At 44.3% G+C, this 20306-nt stretch overlaps 1 protein-coding gene across 2 annotated transcripts in view; it reads right to left on the bottom strand.

Annotated features, from left to right (window-relative positions):
• adgra2 (adhesion G protein-coupled receptor A2) overlaps positions 1-6506 on the bottom strand; it is an 88295-nt gene extending 81789 nt beyond the window's left edge. For both annotated transcript variants that reach the window (XM_072682389.1, XM_072682390.1), the window contains exon 1: positions 5678-6506. In XM_072682389.1, coding sequence (XP_072538490.1) covers positions 5678-5889 — 212 coding nt within the window. In that variant the 5' untranslated portion in view covers positions 5890-6506. The remainder of the gene's footprint in view (positions 1-5677) is intronic.
• Between the last annotated feature and the right edge of the window lie 13800 nt (positions 6507-20306).

Here is a 20306-nt window from a genome sequence, read left to right as displayed (position 1 = left end):
AGTACACAGTGCCTTCTGGGTACCCCGTTCTCATGCAGGGAATTGTGGGATTCAGAGTACACAGTATTCACAGTTTTCAGGCACCTCTACGAATAGCACACTCCTCTTACAGCACACAGCAATGGTAGCTGAAGTAGCACCGCCTTCAACAGCTATCACGACACTGTGTGTACACCGCTTTCGGTAACTGGTGTCCTTCGGCCTCGGCGGGGGGAAGGGGTGGAGCACTAGAGGCTGGAACTGTTTATCCCATAACCCATGCAAGCGTCGTAAACGTGTCACACGGTGTGCTCAGCACATGCTCGGAAAACAAATAAACGGCGTTAAGAGGTGCGGCTGCCCGCGCCAAGCTCGTCTCCTAGCGCCTCCGCCGTCTGCTGCCACCCAGGCTCGCCTCGGCCCCCTTCCCTTTCTGCTTTAATTCGCTTCCTCTTGCTTTCCGCGGCCCAATGTGTGGAGCAGATGTGGACGCTTATTAAGCAGAACCACCACGCTCTATAAACGGCCTGCCCTCGGCCTCCTCCTCCAGGGAACGGGCCTGTTAGCTCCCCCCCTCCACTCGTCCCTCCACTTCTTCACCATTTTCAATGTTTTCCCTTTTTGTGACGCCTTGCTGGGGTGGGGAGCACGAGGGCATCGTGGGAAGACGGAGGACCGGGGAGGGGGGGGGGGGGGAGCTTTCGAAAGCGGTGCTGAGTGTTAATGTCAAACACATGAAGAAACAGAGGTTTTAATGTTTCATACCTCCATTCTCTTCTCTTCAGTACAGTAGCCAAGTTTAGCCCGCCTTATTCCCTGTAACGGTTCTTTTACTTGGAATTTAAGAGTTTACTTTCCAGACAAAGCAAAAAGCTGGCTAACTAGCTAACAAGCCAGCTAGCAGGTTAGTTAGCAAGTTGGCTAACTAGCCATGACTGTTCTTTGTTATTTTCTTTTCTTTCGAAAAATGCCAGCTCTTTATTATAGCTAATCTATTATATCTTATATTCTATTGTGAGTGCATGTTAGCGAGCTAAGTCAGGCTAACAATACACAAACAGGCAGCTTAGCAAAACATCAAACACTGCAGTTAATGTGGCATAGACTGCATTTATTTAATATTTACAGTAAAATAGTAAGGATGTGTTTTGGTTTGGGTGTAAAATGGGCATATACAGGTTTACAAGCCTATTTACCACCCTGTTACACTCAAGACTCAGAATGAAACATTGAGGCTGATAGCCAAGGTGCTGTTAGCTAGCTGAAGAGATTTTAGCAGGGTTAACTTTTAGCACCCGCCTAACATCTGCTTGCTTCCAGGGTTTTGGCCCCCACAAAAACAGTACTTCCGGCCTCTACTGACGTGAGTTTAGCTCCAGTTAGGTTCAGCTGAGGTAGTCCAGCTTGTTTTCAAGGATGCAGACGCCACTAGCACAGATCTCAGCTCGCTTCCCTGGCTTTTGCTTCTTTGTTCGCCAAATTTCACATCCCCTCCTGCTGGTACTGGCACAGGTAAAGCCACGGTTACGAAGTCTGGTTCCCGTAGCAACCCCTAGTCTGGAGGTGATGAGCTGCTCTCCAGTATCAACAACACCATAGTCTCCTGAAGTCCCTGTCGTGGTTTACGGCATCCCAGCTTTGCTTGTTGAAAGGGTTTCTCTAGTGGGCGTAACTGTTATGTTCATTTGAGTCAAGACTGTGATGTAACAGTTTTGGAGTTTTGGAACTGGCCCGTTTTCAGCCCTGTTTTGGTTATGCTGGATTGTCTTTTGAACGGAGAGACAGCAATGTTTGAAGTTAATGGGTTTTCACTTCCATGTACTGAACTCTCATTACTCAACCATGCCAAGGCAGATATGGTTCTCCATTCTAGAGCCTCTTTAACGTAGCTGAAGGTTCTTACTGAAATATCTCAAGTAAAACACACTGCTGCTATTTTAGCAGTCGCTGTAGCTAACCTTACTTAAGCCTGTATTTTCAATCCTTGAGTCCTTGAGTCTTGTATGTGTGTGTTCAGTGGAACTGCGGTCTGTCAGCGAGAAGCAAAGCCACGAGCAAAAGCTCTTTTTGCTCAGTTTCGCCCCGAATGTTGAAATAACAACAACAAGAAAAGATCTGAATGTCAAAAGCAGACGAGAATGTGAACCCGAACCAAACCAAATATTTTTAGTATTTCATGGACCTCCCTCATCTCTTACTGGAATTACGTGCGTGGGCCAGCCCGGCCGTTATGGACGTTGTGTAAGCAACCCGGAGGAGCCCGAGCTTCATTCATAATCCACGTAGGCTCCTATTTATCCAGGGCAGAAACAATATGGCGTATCAGGCCGAGGCAGAGTCTGGTCAAACTTCCTTCCTGCGCAGAGGGCACTGGAGATGAGCCTGACAGACTGCCGCATTATGAGGAGAGGAAAGAGCCAGGCAGTCATTAAAGTTTTGTAGAGGGGGGAGGAGGAAGCGAGTAAGAGGGAAAGTGTTGGGCAAAAAAATAGAAAGAGAAAGAAACATAAAGCGAGATATAGAGTCAGAGAGAGAGAGAGAGAGAGAGAGAGAGAGAGAGAGAGACATATATAGAGAGAGAAAGGGGAAAAAGGAGGGCAAGCGAGTGAGCAAGTGAGAGAGAGCAAGAGAGAAGCTAAAAAGAGCAGAAAATGTGTTTCTGTTTATCCCCCCTTTAGTATGGCCAAGTCAGCTGAAGATCGGAGAAAGGGCGGAGTGTGTGTGTTGGGGGTGGGTTTTGGGGGTGGGAGGGAGCAGACCAGGGGCACGTTTCCTTTCCCTTCAGACTGGAAGGCAGATGGAAAATGACAGGGCTGTGACAAAGGGGCTGCGCTTCAGGCCTGCTGCTCTACAACCTACAGCCTACTCTCCATAGGCACACACACAGTTCCTCAGACCCAGATTAAGCCTAGATCTAGACTAGACCAGGTGTTTAAAGGAACATTCCAGCACTTTCTCAACATGACCTCTGTTTTTAGAATCTGTAGCACACAGTCGATTACCACAGATGACAATTCCGATACGCTGTTCTGTACTGAGAAAAGACCACCGAACATGCTGACTCAAAAGTACATTCGAATGGAAGTCAATGGGCAGATGCTGTGGCGATCGACTGTGTGCGGAAAACTCTAGCCATTGCCTTTAATTCCAAAACTAGGCTTAATCCATGTTGACACAACTGACCCACAGGCACTTAACCTCTCACACTGTTAAAGGTGTAAGATCCTTGAGGAACTTTTGGAGGTTCTTCAATTTAACACTGTGGAGGAACCTCTTAAGGTGCTTTGAAGAACCTTTAGGTCTTAGAATCTCCAAAAGATCCTCAAGGATCCAAGCAGGTCGCCACGTCTGCAACACAAATATAGCCATTTTATTCACACCTCAAAACCACCAGTTCATCCACAAGTGTTCTGATTTGTACACTGATCAGCCATAACATTAGCACCATTAGCCTAATACTGAGTAGGTCAAAGCATGGACTCCACAAGACCTCTGCAGATCTGGCAGCAAGACTAACGTTGGCAGCAGATCCTTTAAGTCCTGTAAGTTGTGAGGTGAGGCCTCCATTAATCACATTAATCAGTGAGCCCTTAGAGGTGCCTATGACCCTGTCACCGGTTCACTGATTGTCCATTCGTAGAGCTCATGGTAGGCACTGACCACTGCATATCGGGAACACCTCACAAGCCCTGCCTGATGTTTTGGAGATGTTTGACCCTTTTGAAAGTGTCTCAGATTCTTATGCTTGCTCATTTGTCCTGCTTATAACACCTTCATCACCTTCAAGAACGGACTGTTCATTTGCTGCCTAATATATAGATCCCACCCCTTGGATAGATGAGGTTACCCACTTTAGCTGAGGATGCTCCATGTTTTTTTCTAATAAGGCATCAAACTCTTCAGATGTCTGGTTCAATTCAACTATTCTGACTCTGTAAGCTCCTCCAGAATCAAACCTTTCTTTGTTTACATCTTAACCATCCAACCAATGATGCCCCCAGTAAGTGCCCTAAATATCTGAGTAATACACATGCAGTCTAAGGGGTTAAATATCTAACGCACGTGCTGCTGAGCAAGTGTCCACGCCGGACAGGCCAAGCCTCCAAAAATGTACAGCTGGCTGAAATTCAGACTGGGGCCTGCACTGAGATCCACACATCCTCGCACAGCCTGCTGAGACGGTTACAGCAGGGTTCTATCAATACATGCCGTTTCATGACCTCGAGAAGCCCCTATCAGCACCCATCACCCATCTGTCTCAGTTCTTATCAGCAAAAGAGTTGGAGATCCAGCTCCTCCAAGATACCAACCTCATATCTGGTAGTGGGACATGGTTACCCACACGAAAGGCCCAGAAGGACACGGACGGCGGGAGGTTAGGGCGATTCTAAGGGTCTTTGACTGAGTATAGTGGCAGAATTGTTGGAGTTGTGGGGGCCGGTGTAATATCTTCCCATGGGGCCCAAAATCCCCGGCAGAACCCCTCCATGAGGTAACCCATCGTGGTCATTCTAGCAGATAACAATGGGCTTGGTTCAAGATAAATGGCACTATGAGTATCAGGAGATACACTAAATGGCCAAATGTTTGTGGACACCCCTTCTAATACTACAGCTACTTTATGTTGCACTCACTGCAACTTGCAAATGCACACACACGCACATACACAGCTAGTCCAGTCCCTGTAGAGAAGTACTGCCAATAGAATAGGACTCTGGAGCGGATAAACATCAACCTATTTGCACCATGCTGCCTAATGCCAGACGTGGGCTAGAGGGGTGTAAAGCCCCCCAGCATAGAGGAGGTTGTGGAGCAGTGGAACTGTGTTAACTGGAATGATGGTTGGTGCTCCATTCGATACCTTTGGGATGAGCTGTGGAGTTGAGGGATGGGGTGGGGAGGTCATCAGTCATCCAACATTCTGACCTCACTAATACAATCAAATTCTCACAGCAGTGCTCCAAATAGTAGTAGAAAGCCTCCCCAACTACAACACACACTTGTATTCCTCTCTTTGTGGAGTTAGTCCATATTTGTCAGTGCCTGAGTGTGACAGCTAACCCTATCCTACACTCGAACCCAAAAGCTCGAAACCCAGCAGTACCGAATAAAGGGTTCTTTGAGTTACAGTATATGAACAAGAGTGGAACCCTTTTCCGGGTCTACACAGAACCCGTTTTTAAAGGGTTATAGGTTACAGCAACCTTAACCAAGCAAAGAACCTTTTAGAGATCCAAATGGTTGTCATGGAGTTGTCTTAGAACCCACAGCTTTACTAAAGAACCCTTGAAGAACCCTTAATTACTCTCAATTAGTTTACTCATTGAATCCATTCATGAGGAGCAGTCTTCACCTTCATCCTGTGGACACTGTGTCCCTACAAAGGATGAAACACACACACACACACTCACCACAGACACACACACTCACCACACACACACACACACACACACACTGATGACAGCCTCATTTGATTCCCACATTTGATCCTCAAAGAGCTTAGAGGACACACACATACACACCCACCCACACACACACACACACACATGCATATGCGTGTGTGTATATACACACACCTACCCACACGCACATAAACACACATACACGCGCAGCTGACAGCATCCCTAACTTTCCCCTCGTGCCCTCAGCCCCTCTGAAAGTCTTCCACATCAGTAATAATAAAGTGAGTGTCACTCACAGGCTCGCGGTCTTGTTGGGCAGCGCGCTCGCTCCGGGCGGCTCCGTGAGTTCCCTGCCCGTGCAGCTCACTCTCTTGCGACTCCCGGAGCCCTTGGCGCGCTCCTCCGCGCAGTTGCAGCCGCTGGCGGACAGACCTTGGCACGCGCGGGCCAGCGGCACGAGCGCGAGCGCGAGGAGCAGCGCTGGGAGCACGCGGGCCCGGGACGGCATCACAAACCTTTAGAGCGCGGGTCGGATCACCCCATGTCATCAGCGCGAGGACAGAACTCTGCGATTATGACGCAGGCGGGCTATTGTGACGCGCGTGCTTCTGAACTGGAGCGGTTAAAAGCAGCCGATCTCTGCAGCCCGTCCGCGAGATGAGGGGGTCACTCCTTTCGGCGAGTTTCCCAAACTTCTGGGCTTCAGCTCGAGTGCCTCTCCATCACTGTCCCGCTGAGGAACGTCCACGTCCACGCCTTGCGTCCAGGAGGTCAGTTCGTGCACATGTGAGCTCCCACAATCATAAAAAGGTACATTTCCGTGAGTTTTCCCACTCAGCCAATCCGCTGTCCTGCATAAGCCATCTCCAAAAACTTGGGACACGCGCTTGAAAAAAGTTGTCTGAAAGGTTGCAGGAGTGAAGAATCCACTAGTTTTTTGCTCTCGCCCTCGTCCGCGAGCTGTAACTGTAGTTGTAGCTGTGGGCTGTAACAGAAGCAGGAGCTCGCGCCGTGTCCCCCTGCCCCAGCCCCGTTATTAAACCTCTCCTCTGCTGGGCTCCTCTAGAGGCTCCGTTCTCCTCGTTCCCAGCAGCAGCAGCAGCAGCAGCAGCGCTCCTTCCGCTGTCCTCCGCCTCCTTGTCACGATCAGCCTTTAGTCGGGTGGCTTGAAGCGCGCGCGCCCCCGCCTGCTGGGTCCTAGTGCGTGCGCCTCACTCTGCACGGGTAGGGTTTGAGGGTTTTGGGGTGGAGCACGCGGCAAACTCACCAAGTGTTTAATTAACGCCTACAAGTGTTGAAAGAGCACATGCAGTGTTGGATTAACTCTCACAGTGTTGAATAAACACCTACAGTCTTAATTGACCCTTAGCGTTCAACCGACACTTAAAATACTGGATTACATCCTGCTGAACTGACCATTACACTGTTCCATGAACTCTTACATTGTTACATTAAAGCTTATTGATAAATTGTCCTTAAGATTTACCACTGTCACATCAAACTTAACAGTGTTACACTAACTCTTACACTGTCACATCAAACTTAACAGTGTTACACTAACTCTTACACTGTCACATTAAACTTTACAGTGTTACATTAAATCTTACACTGTCACATCAAACTTTGCAGTGTTACATTAAATCTTACACTGTCACATCAAACTTTGCAGTGTTACATTAAATCTTACACTGTCACATTAAACTTGACAGTGTTACATTAAATCTTACTATGTCACATTAACTCTTACACTGTCACATTAAACTTTACAGTGTTACATTAAATCTTACTATGTTACATTAACTCTTACACTGTCACATCAAACTTTACAGTGTTACATTAAATCTTACACTGTCACATCAAACTTTACAGTGGTACATTAAATCTTACACTGTCACATTAAACTTAACAGTGTTACATTAAATCTTACACTGTCACATTAAACTTTATATTGTTACATTAAACTTTACAGTGTTACATTAACTCTTACACTTTTACATTAACTATTACACTGTTACATTAACTCTTTCACTGTCACATTAACTCACACTGTTACATTACCTATTACATTGTAACATTGTACATTGTTACACTGTAACACTAACTCTTACACTGTCACATTAACTCTTACACTGTCACATTAACTTATACACCTTTAAATTACCTATTACATTGTAACATTATACATCGTACATTGTAACACTAACTCGTACGCTGTCACATTACCTCTTACACTGTTACATTAACTCTTACACTGTCACATTACCTCTTACACTGTCACATTAAACTTTACAGTGTTACATTAAATCTTACTATGTTACATTAACTCTTACACTGTCACATCAAACTTTACAGTGTTACATTAAATCTTACACTGTCACATTAAACTTTACAGTGTTACATTAAATCTTACTATGTTACATTAACTCTTACACTGTCACATCAAACTTTACAGTGTTACATTAAATCTTACACTGTCACATCAAACTTTACAGTGTTACATTAAATCTTACTATGTTACATTAACTCTTACACTGTCACATTAAACTTAACAGTGTTACATTAAATCTTACACTGTCACATCCAAGTAAGGTACAACCAGTGAACCAGTGACAGGGTGTACCCAAGGCTCACTGATGCACATTGAGGCCTCAGCTCACAACTTACAGGTCTTAAAGGATCAGCTGCTACGATTAGTCTTGGTGGCAGATATCACAGTATGCCTTCAGAGGTCTTGTGGAGTCCATGCCTCGATAGGACAGAGCAGTTTTGGCAGCATGAGGGGGCCTACACAATACTAGGCAGGTGGTTTTAATGTGATGGCTGATCAGTGTACTTAGCGTTAGTAGATGTAATGCCGCTGCTGAGTAATGAGGGGGAAAAAAGCCCCTCCCCCCCAGACTGACCTGGCAAGGTCTCCGGTGTTCCGTACATAGTATGCTATTCTGAACACAGTCAGCCAGTGTATATGCCTAATGTATTCAAGACTAGTTCATTCAACCATGGAGTTTAATTTGCTGTGCTCAGGCTATTAAGGTTTCAGTCGAGCCTTCTTCTTGTGCGGACCTCGCTAAAACATGCCCAGCTTTCCCAACAGTAGGCCTACAGTATGTTAGGCACTGGACATAATCGTCTGAATCGCCCCGTCTTTGTGTTTATCTAGCCGAAATCAGCTCACCCCTCCCCAAGACTACAGTACAGTCTCCTAAGTACTGAACATTAGTAACAGTCTGCACATTTTAAAAGAACTCTCAGAAATCCTATTATAATTCCTATAAAAACGCTCACTTATATGATTCTGCAAAATCCCCAGTGTTGAGTTAACACCTACAGTGTGTGTCTGTGTCCAGCTGGACTTAAATAAACAGGGTAGGTGTTAATTCCACATTGGAGACTGTCCTGTGATGCCTGATTAATGGCTAAAAAGACCTTTGTGTGTAATGGTGAATAAGCGTAACTCAAATGTGCACATTTTGATGCATTTTCTGTGATAATAGCTCCCATCTTGGAAGTCTTACCAAGTTCTTTCAGCAACTATTTGCTCAGGAGTCAAATAAACATGTGCAAAATGTGTGTGGCGCTAAACCACCACATTCGTCAAACAGCACAGCGCTGACATGAAGCGACGCCTGGTTGTGCACCTCAGCGAATTGCTTGGAAGACTCACTTTTGGCATGCAAACACATACTTTCATACACCATCAACTCCTCATCGTGAGTGTGTAGTTATGCACTTTTGATAGCTGATAAATGGGTTTCTGTAGCTAGCTGGCTAGCAGCTTCTGATGCTTTGTTCAGATAGGCAGCTCAAAAGCACCTTCCCAACATGTTTTAAAAGATAAAAATCAGATTTTGGTGTATTAAGTAGGGATGTCCCAATCCCATCCAGTGGATCAGCATCAAGGCCCTTCCAGGCATATTTGAATGTATCGGGTATCGGCTATTTTAATCCTAGTCTTTGCTGCAGTGCGGACGTTCTCAGAAGGTAAATAAAAGAGTCTAGAGTCTGCAGTGTGGAGCTATTTTACGGTGAAACATGAAAAACAGACCATAATATCTGAACCTTTATAAAACCATAAATGAAACGGAGCCCAGTTTTTGAGCCCAAACAGAACCGAGCGGAGGCTAACACTAATGCTAATACACACACATTAGCTACAGAAACCCAAATCACATTAGCACATTCACCCACTATAAACCAGCTATTACACACCAGTAGACCAACAACAACAGATACCAGTCCAGAGTGTGTACCACTACACACCTCACACACAGCAAGTGATTGGACTGCAGTGTTGTAAAGGAGCTGAGAGCTGATTAGTCAGGGAGGAGATCAGACTGGATTATTAAACACTATAAAACCGTGATTTCAAGAAAAGTCTCGACTAAACTAAATCAGTCAGTGTAGAATGTCTGATTATAGAAATGGTGCTTTCTATAATCAGACATTGCTCAGCATTAAGAGACTGGGATTCGATCGGGGCAAAATAACTGGATCAGGACATCCTTAGTATTAAGTGATTGAAAAAACCTGTTTATGTGAATGCTAATGATGCTATCGCTCAGTGAATACACTCCACTATTCTCAAAGTGTTCATAGGTTCTAATTTCACCATGAAAAAGCTAAATATCACACAGGGGTTTGATGCCCCCTCTGGCCAAATGCCAATTGTTTTATGCAATCAGAAACAGAATCCCATTAGCTCTCGATCCGATACAGGCCATATTCTTCCCCTTAAACACAATGTCCAGGCACTATGACCCAGCTGGTCATCCCCTGCTTGCTCTGAGCGCTTCCTCGGATCCTCGCGTGCGACCGGTCCATCCAAGGCTAAATTAAGGCTTGGCTCCAACATGTACCGTGTGCACGGAGGCTGGGAACCAATGAGGAGAAATCTAATACACGTAGCAAACAGATAAGGAGGCAAGTAGATATAGACAGTTCCTCTCATCTGCCGGTTTCTCATGCACTCCACAACAGGCATGAAGAATCTAATTAGGAATCAGCTGTGTACACTCTGTCCACATACCCAGATTTCACCAAACAGGCCCTGACATACAGATTCACTGAAAAATAACATGTGCTGACATATACTTTGACTTCTCGTTGGGTGAGACATGCTACACCACATGGACAAAAGTATTGAGACACCTGCTCTAATAAAAAAATATGTTGATCTTGTCTCTACTGTGCAGGAAAGAAGGCTTTCTGCTAGATTTTAGAGGAGCACGGCTGTGAGGATTGGATTGCAATAAGCCACAAGAGCATTAATGAGGTCAGGAGGTTGGGTAATCACCACCCCACCTCATCCCCAACTCTCCAACTCATCCCAACAAAAACAGCCATCATTTCAGAGAACACATGTTAATGCTGGGGGGCTTTTTACCCCTTGGCATTATGCAGCATGATGCCAACAGGTCCATGTTTATCTAATAGTCCCATTCTATTGGTAACATAATTCTCTAGACTGGACAAGCTGCATATATATGCTTTTGCACATCTGTATCAGCAATGGCTGCCCCTTAAAGATGCTGAATGCATTCTCTATAAGAAGGGGTGTCCACAAACATTTGGGCATGCAGTGTACTTCGAGTAAACCGCTACTGCTATGGCTACTTTATGTCCAGTACAAAACTGAATAGGTCCACATGCTTGTATTGTGGTATCTTCATGTAAGACTATGAACCCCCCCAAACAAACAAGACAACCCGCTTACGTCACAGCTAGCCTGTAATGTTAGCATAGTGGAAACACTGAGGTACAGTTGATGAAGTGTTGCTTTGTTTCGCAGAAAACCAACAAGCCAACGTAAATTGTTCCACAAATAAGCTCTCAAGCCGGCAATTACACTGGTATTTCAACCTTTAGGCCCCAATTAAAAGAGACCGCCTTGAGCAGGAGCAGCCATTTGCAGCGTGGACCCGCTAAACGCAGGCTAGGCTAGCCTTTTACCAAAAAACTGAGGTAAAAAAAAAGCAGAGACCCCAAAAAAAGGAATAATTCGGAAAGACCGGGAAGCTTTGAAGCAGTATAATCCAAAAAAGGCACTGAAAGCTAACAAAGATTTCCTCTCAGACACGAGAACAATGACTTTCTGTTTGGCTTCGGCTAAAAAATCCTGCTTCGGTGACGGGCAGAAACGTTAACTCAGCACAAGAGCTAGTCAGGGGCGTTTATGGGCTGATACTGTCAAACACACACACTCCCAACACACACACACACACACACGATAAAACCACGTTTTTTTAGCCTAGCTACTCAGAAGTCCACCTTCTTCTGTCCACACTGGTCTCGGGAGAGCGAAAAAGCCAGAGCTGTTTAATTTCAAACCCGCAGGCTTTTTTGAAAGCGCTTGAAAACGACCTCCTTTTTGATACACGAGAAGTGGAGAAAGATGGAGGAAGATGGGGGAAAAACCCACTGAACCACTTTTTACAAATATAAAAAAAAGAGAGGGAGAAAACGGATGGAGAGGCTCAACGGGGGCGCCGGTGTGTTGGGTACAAAGGGCGGGATTGTGCGCTGCTGGAGCGGTTTGTTATTGTGGCTGCAGCCGATACCGTTCGTGCGGAGCTCCAGAGGAAAAACAGCAGAGATTGCTGGAGGAAAAAAGGCGGCTGAGGGGCAGCCTCGCGGCCGGGACAGAGAGGGGCTTTATCCCGCGTGTGTTAAAATAAAGACCCCTAGACCCCTTCCTCATCTGGCGAGCAGTTTCCTTTTAAAATGTCACGTCCCAAGCTGCACATTACATCAAATTGTACTTAATGGCATCCAGACAAACTTTTATGTCGTTCCAACATTCTCTCTCTCTCTCTCTCTCTCTCTGTCTCTCGTATCGCTGTGCAAGCAATCTCTCCCGCTCTTGAGTTCCACATCTGGAGTCCATTCCAGGTGGACTAGAGAGGGAGGGAACAAGAGAGAGTGAGACACAGAGACACAGAGAGAGAGACAGAGAGGTGGATAGAAGAAGACAGAAGGAGAAGAATGAGCTAGGCCTCAACATAAGCCAAGAAGGACAAGCAGGTTTCTGGTCAGGAACAGAGCAGATGTCCACTTTGCTGAATAATTAAAATAAAATAAAAAAAAGTTCACAGTCGTTGGAAAACAGTGGCTAGCCTGGGTGAAATGACCTCTACAGGTGAGTTAGTGGCTACAGCGGTGTAGGCCTACATCCTTATATGAAGGTCACGGCCTGTAAATCAAGCTGGACTGATTCATTGTTCACAGTTTTCTCACTAATCAAGATCACCAAGTACCCGACCCGTACGTATCCCCCTCCCCCTTAACATGCAACACTCCCGGCACTAGTGAGGGTAAAACCAACACGCCCCCTCCGTCACATGCGCAGCCAGCAACACCTCTTGTTCGAACTGCCACAGATGCTACATCACGCAGTATACCCGGCTCTGACACACCAGCTAGCAGACGCCAGTGACGGCCAGGGCCGCACTAGTGTGATGTGGGGGATAGCGCCATCTACCCACCCTAGAGAGAGCAGGGCCAATTGTGCTCTCTCGGGGTCCCGGCTGCTGACGGCTAGCAGCGTGATCGGGACTCGAATCAGCATTGATGACCCATTATTTATGTATGTTCATATGACCTCCCGACCTACGGTAGCGATGATGACTTAACCTGAGGAGGGCAGCAGCTTGCTGGTAGGGTGTAAACAAGTAGTAAAAGAAAGGGATTGGGTGCGTCCCAGTTGCGTAGTAATTACTAATACTGACTACCCAGAGGGCAAGCTGATAAATCATAGATTTTTGAGCAGAATCACCATTTCGGCAAAGGTTGATGACTATGTTGGATCAACAGTGAAGTATTGATGGAACTTTCCAGTTGAGTTATAGATCATGTGACAGAGGACACATTTCATTTCAAGTGACTTTTGATGATTAACATGGGTTCTAAGTGAATGTTGATTATTTCTAAGTATTTATTAAATTGCCTTTATATTATAGAGGTAAACTGCCTAGTTAAGACTGAAGAGCTAGCAAACTAGCGAGCGCTAGCAATGTCTTCAGCTGTTAATGGAAATGCATTACTTTCATTGTTCAGATAATATCAGGCTAGCGCAGCGTATAATCGAGCTTATCTGTTCAGTCATTAGCATGAGGAGCTTGCTAATGTTAGTGTGGGTTGTAGAATTGTAATTAGCATGTGGGAAATGTAACTAGTTAGTGCTATTAACCTTATACCTTTTTATCCGAGTTGTCAAATCCTTGAACCTTTTCACACAGCCAAGCTTTTTGGAGAAGCTTTTTTATGCAGTAGTTACTTTCTTTCTTGTTCCGCTGTGCACTGGATTGCTTAGGTGGAGCAGGTCGATAAGTTCTGCACCTACTGATTTGGCACATGAACTGAGGGCATGAGCATCAGTATATGGGAGCGTGAGGAACATCTTCATGCAGGGTAAAATATAACATGGATATTTGATGTAGTTTAACATGTGATTGTGATTTTGATCGTATTACATCCGCTAAGCTCTGCAGGTTTTCATTCTTCATTCTTTCATTTTCAAGGGTTTCACATTTTGCAAAATAAACGTATCTTTAGTAAGTAAATAGTACAAAAATTAGCGAGAAAGGTTTATTGGGACAAGTTTGTTTGGATAGAAAGTGGTTTTATTTGACTGTGCTGATATTTACTAATATTTAAAAAAAAAATCAATTTCTACATTTGACATTTTGAGTCTCTTTTCACTATTCTTTTCCATATTCTGCTTTTCACTAAATGACCTTTGCTGTAGGCAAAGCAGGGCTGATATTCCACATTTCACTGCAGTCACAGGATTTTTTTAAAGGTTTAAAGATATTTTAAGTAGTTTTGGTTTTAATATTAATTCAGGATGCAAAAGTGATGATGAATCAACATCAGACTGGAGCGTTGATTCAGTGAACTTTTTGTTGGCAGTTGATATGGCATCTATTCAGTGATGGATTGCTCTCTGGGTACTTTTTGAGAATGCAGTAAGTAAAATAGCCCAAACCGTCAAAGTTGAGTATACTCAAATATCAGCAGTGCATACTTAGAACCAGTCGGTTTTAGTTAGTAGGTTAATATGTTGTGAACTAATCTACCAAACCTGCACTACTAAGAGCTTATTAGTATCTTAGAATATTAGTGTGTAGTACAAAATTGGGATGCAGCAAATCTTTGGGATGCTTTCTTAAGGCTAATGCTTTAGGTGAGCCTACAACCGTGCACCGCACAGCTTGATTTAGGGGGCGTGTCAGTGTGTCTCTGATATCGTAACGGCAGTAAAAAGTATGCCCTGCGCAGCTCGTAATGCTCATGTACAAAAGTCATGTACTAAGTCTCTTAATTAATCATGGGTGTGTTTTGGGCGTAACATGCAGTAATAAACCAATCAGCATGTCGCTCGCCATTCCCTTTAAGAGCCAGGTGCGGTCTGACTTTGGCGGGTTGCTATTTCAGTGGCGCATCTCGCTCGGTCTGGGAGGGCCTGCTGAAGCAGTGGAGCTCCTCACCTCTAGAATAATGTTATTTTATTTGTTTCTGTTTATTGATGATGTAAACGTTTGTATAGCTGCCAACTGGCCGCTCTATGGGGTCGTGCACTGCTGCGTGTCCATGTGTGCGTAACAAGCGGGGGTGTATGAGCAGTGGGCTGCACGCGCCTGTGTTGACAATTCACTGCAAAGTACGTCTGACTGTTGACGTCTGCCCAGGTTGTTTTCAGTCAGTGGAGCTCCTGTGTTTTCCATTGCCAAGATACACAGCAACATGCCAGAAATTTACCTGAACACACCTCATTTTGAGACCACCATGCCCATCAGCGTAGATATATACGCAAGCACCGTTGCCTTGCCTTGTACAGGGTGTAAGTTAGGGCCCTTGGGTTCAATGCCCAGTGTTGCCAGAGCCATCCATAGCCTAGAGTCCCAAGGAGCACAACTAGCTCCCCTCTCTCTCTCTCTCTCTCTCTCTGTGTGTAGGATGGCCCTCCTTTCTCTCATCAATCAGTATTATGCTATCCGGAGCGGGGGTGTCTGTTAGCTCAGGTGTTAGTTAGTATTTTGACAGACGCGTGAAATAACACATGTAGCCAATGAAAACCAAGCAGACCTACTAACACACTGAATAGTTTTACTAGTGTGTATAAAAGTGCATTACATTAGAACTGCAGTCTTACATGTACAGTAATGTGTAAAGCATAGAAGTGCAAGGTTTAGGATGCAGCTGTATTTCTTTGGGAACATCAGTTTGTCAGATGTTGCAGGATATTTTAATATTTAATATTTTAAGTGTTTAAATGAAAAATAAGCTCTTTATGCAAATTCATCAGTACAGATTTTAATAAAGATTTTATTCCTTTATAATTTTTATAGCCCTTTACATAAAATAAGAAATGGTTTGATGATTTGCTGATAAATTTCCATGAGTAAGCAAATGTCAGATATTCGTGAAGCCCTGAATCAAGTGTAGTAGGAAAACGATGCACTGAAAATCAGCACTTATAGAGCATGAGTGCTGATGAACAAGCTGTTCTGATTGGCTGCCCTGTCTGCTGAAACACTCCTGAGAACTGCAAACTGAACGGACTGAGATATGTAAATGAGCCGGATAATGTGACATCACAAAAACGATGATTTCAAACCGTCTGTTTTTGCAGCTTATATGGACGATATGGATGATATGGACCGTATGGGCTAATTCAGTTGTCTATGATGGGGAATTTGGTTCAGGTGATGGGATTGACACTGTGTGAAGAATTTATGACATATCACATTTGCATACAAAACAGGTACAGTGTGTTGGGGTGTTAGTAAAGGTGTGGTCAGAGGCCTATGGGAGTCTGCCCAGGTCCCAGAATTGCTTAAACTAGGAGCTGCAGTCATTGGTGTAATTCTACATGACCCACACCTCACTCCTTGCTTGTTCAAAAAGTGCCACATTTGTGTTTGTAGGTAGGAGATATGATCAGCCACAGATCAGCCATAACATTAAAACCATTGAAAACCATGATTAATATTGTGCTGCTCTCGCTCGTGCCACCAAAACATCCCTGACCTGTCGAGGCATGTCAGACTTCACAAGACCTCTGAAGATGTCCTGTGTGGAATCTGGCACCAAGACTAGTGTTAGCAGCACATCCTTGAAGTCCTGTAAGATGTGAGACGGGGCCTCCACGGAACCCATCATGTGCCATGACCCCTTCAAGAACTGACTGTTTACTCGCAGGAGTTCACTTTAATGTTATGGCTGATTGGTGTATGTGTATGGGTAATTATATGTAATTGAACTGACATTATCTGATACGGGATCTGTCTGTCAAACCTGCCTCTTAAAACTCTTATCCTGGGCTGATAAATCCATGTGGTTTCGGAGTGACGGCCAGCGTGGAGTGACTTCATCTCCCATTAGCCGCCTCAGAGTGCTGAGGTCACCGTCTCCAGCTCCATGAGAGAGGAGTATTAGTTAGAGGGGAAAAAAGGCCATGAAATTTGTGAAAGGCATGAAAAAACAAACAGACAGCCAACAAATACATAAAGAGCTCTTTGTTGGTGTTTGAAAGCTGCGCTGGCGACTGATAAAAGCCTATCTGCTTGATCTCAACTCAGAGATGTAGTTGGAGATGGGGCAGGCCTTTCTCCCAGTGCCTAAAAGAACACTGCCACCTGCTGGAGTCTGCCTGTGTTTTTTTTTTTTTTTTTTTTTTTTTTTTGCACTGCATGTATTTCTGTAAGTGTAAGACATTTGATACTGACGATTAGGTTTGTATTGTCACATGATCAAAGCTTCAAAGCTGAGGGTTCATGCAGAGGTTAAGCATGTAGATCTGCTACATACTTCCAGATTCCAAGTAACTTCAGTCAGTCTGAATGTCCTGAAGGCCTGCTGGGAGTCGACGCCTCAGTATTCCAAAAATTGCACAAGATTGCACGCTCAGTAGTTTAATGCAGTCACCTCAGTGTTGTGAAATGAGCTCCCCCAATACCCCTTCATTCATATGTGTTGCTGTCTCCCCTTGAAATATTTACTCTAGGCTTATCTTTATCTACCTAGTCATTCTGGGCTGTTCTGCTGAGCCATTCATCATGAACTGTTCACATATAGTTTTAAAGGTAGCCGGCCTTTTCAAATATTGTGAAAAAAGAAACCAAATGACCTAAAATATTGATATAATGGCAAATATTCAAGTCTTCAGCTTCACTGTAGTGTATGGGTATTAGAACTGTGGGACATATCCAAGCAAATGATAAGAATGGGATGGAAAATTGTCTGTAGTATAAGCAGAACATTTTGAGAATTTTGTAAAGCTGGTTTAATTATAAACTTGTGTGTGTGTTTTTTTATGCTGCAGTAGTTTTAAGATAAGATAAGATAAGATAGTCCTTTATTAGTCCCACAGTGGGGAAATTCCCAGTGTAACAGCAGAAAGGGATAGCAAGACACTCAGTTACAAAAATTTGGATAAATAATTTACACTATATACACAATATAAATAAGAATTACAGAATTTGCATACTGACTTGTATTTTGTGAGTGTGTATGTGTGTGTGTGGGGGTATTTTTCTGTACTGGGGCCATCATGACTTGTCAATTAAAACCAATGAAATAATAAATAATAAAAAACACATTAAAATGTACAGTGAATTAGGGCTTACCATCAGCAGCCAGAGCCTGAAAGAGCACAACTGGCCTTGCTCTCTGCAGAGGACGAAACGGCACTCTCTCTCACTCCCAACATCACTTCAGTGTGATGCGGATTCAGGGCGTCTTCTAGCCGATGCATCAGATGTATCATGGACACCCAGCACTTTCCTCAGAGCGCGTTGGTTGCCCAGCACTGTTGCATCAGCTGCAGTTTTTGTAAAGAGGCAGTGGCTTAGTTGTGCATGTGTATAAGGAGGCATGTGGCAGTGCACCCCATCCTTCCCCCTGTGTCGGAATTGTGTAAAAGTAAAACAAACAAATAAATAAAGTTCCTACGTTTTGCACAAGAGGGCGCTATTAAAGCTGCAGCAATCTTTGTGTTCATCAGTGAAAAGGAAGGAGCTGCAGGATCAGGATCAGCAGGATCAGCATCAGTGTTCCTATCTGTGTGTATATGAAGTAAACGGTCTGGGTCGAATAGCTTTGCCATCAGCTAACAACACAACTATGTGTGATTATTTAGACATGCAGTTTGCACAGTGATAATTAGTGGGCCATGAGCTTCCAGTAGTTGTTAGCTACCTTAGCATCCTTAGTGGCTCCCGTAAAAAACTACAGAACACACCAAACCAGCCTTGGCTGATCGACTCGATTTAGAGCGAGGGGGGGAAATTGCAAAATCTGCTTTTTGGCCAAACCTTGACTTTAAGTGTGGAATTTCTCAGGGGACGTCAGGCAGTCTCATCGGAGAGCGTGTTACTCAACATGAGGGAGTAGCAAACGTCTGATTACACACCCATTTCCCCACTCACTGGAGCATAGTTCCTGTCTTTGGCCGGAGTCAGTCTGCTCAGGCTCTACTTGGCCTTCTGGGGGGAAGAGATTGATTGCAGTGATGTCTGCGCACACATATGGACTCAGACACATGGCAAAGAAAGCAAGCCTTAACCAACCAAGCCTGATTGCCCACAGTAGAAAGCCCAAAAGGAGTGGAAAGTAGGGACAGGCCATTCATCTCTGACTGAACGAGGTAAACCGTTACGGCGTAGAGGGAGCCGGGTTTGGAGGGGTTTATGGGCGTCTGCATGAATAGAAGCACCAGGTTTAAATCTCTTGTAATGTGAATCTTTGGAAAAACGCTGCTGCGGATGAACCTGAATTAAAGTCATTTTTGGGAGCGATGGTGCAAACCTGTCCAACATGTAGATCAGGGAAGATCTTTTATTTATTTATTAATTATTAATTAAGGAGCTGCCATTTATATTAGCTAATAGCCTGTAGGTTGCAAACCTGACTCGGTCATGCAGATTTCTCCTTTATAACATCTGGAGAATTTACCCTTTCCTCTCTAGAGAGGCCACCCAGGTGCTTGCTCAGTCTCTTGTCATTTCAAGACTTGACTACTGGCTGGTTTTCCTATGTGCAGCATCAGGCCCTTGCAAACGATCCAGGTGGCGCTGTGGCACGACTTGTCTTGAACGTTTCTTCAAAGTTTAGCCATGTTACTCCTCTGCTGCATGCTCTTCACCGGCCCACCATCCTTTAAGACACATGGAAGAGAAGCACACAGACCTTTGTTCGGTGCTGGCACCGAAGTGGTGGAACAAACTTCCCCTGGGTGTCTGAATGGCACAGAAGACCCACCTCTTCCAAGAGTACCTGAGTCAGTGCACTCATCTTGCACTTATTAAGGCTCACGCTTGCCCCCATGTCTTACTTGAAGTGTTTGACAGTCAGGCAGAGTGTAGTGCATGTTGAGTATTGTGGATCTAGGCATCCACACTGACTTTTGTATTTGGCAGCGTCTAAGCTTGAAGTATGTTGTGGATTCCAGCCGATACAAACTAGCTATGGGTATTTTCTGAGTAAACAGAGAAACAGGGTCTTTGTAAGTCTCTGAATCAGAGCGTCTGTGAAATGCCTTCAATAAGTAAATGTGTTGTTGGTAAACCACAAGATACAGCAAAACAATAAAATTGCCTTAAAAAGAATACATTAAGCATTAATGTCATAATAATAATAATAACAATAATAACTTTATAATAATTACTTTCTTTTAGTAGTAGTAGTAATTGACTCCCACGTTTCAAACTTTGTAATGAAACGAGCTGCAGAACTGCAGAGCACATTGACTTTGTGGCCCTCTAGTGGTCGCAAGTTGTTCATTCTAATGTTACAATTATTTCCCAAGCCCTCAGTTTCTTTTTTTTAGCCAAAAACAATATATACTTAATATAAACTCATGAAACGTCAATTTAAAGCTACTAAAAGCCTGAATGGTGGTCAGTAGGTGTCCAATGCATCAGTCTT

This window comes from Salminus brasiliensis, chromosome 6 (assembly GCF_030463535.1).
Source record: "Salminus brasiliensis chromosome 6, fSalBra1.hap2, whole genome shotgun sequence".
NCBI lineage: Eukaryota > Metazoa > Chordata > Actinopteri > Characiformes > Bryconidae > Salminus > Salminus brasiliensis.
Note: the sequence above shows the minus strand (reverse complement) of the source record. Positions and strands in the feature narration are given on the sequence as shown.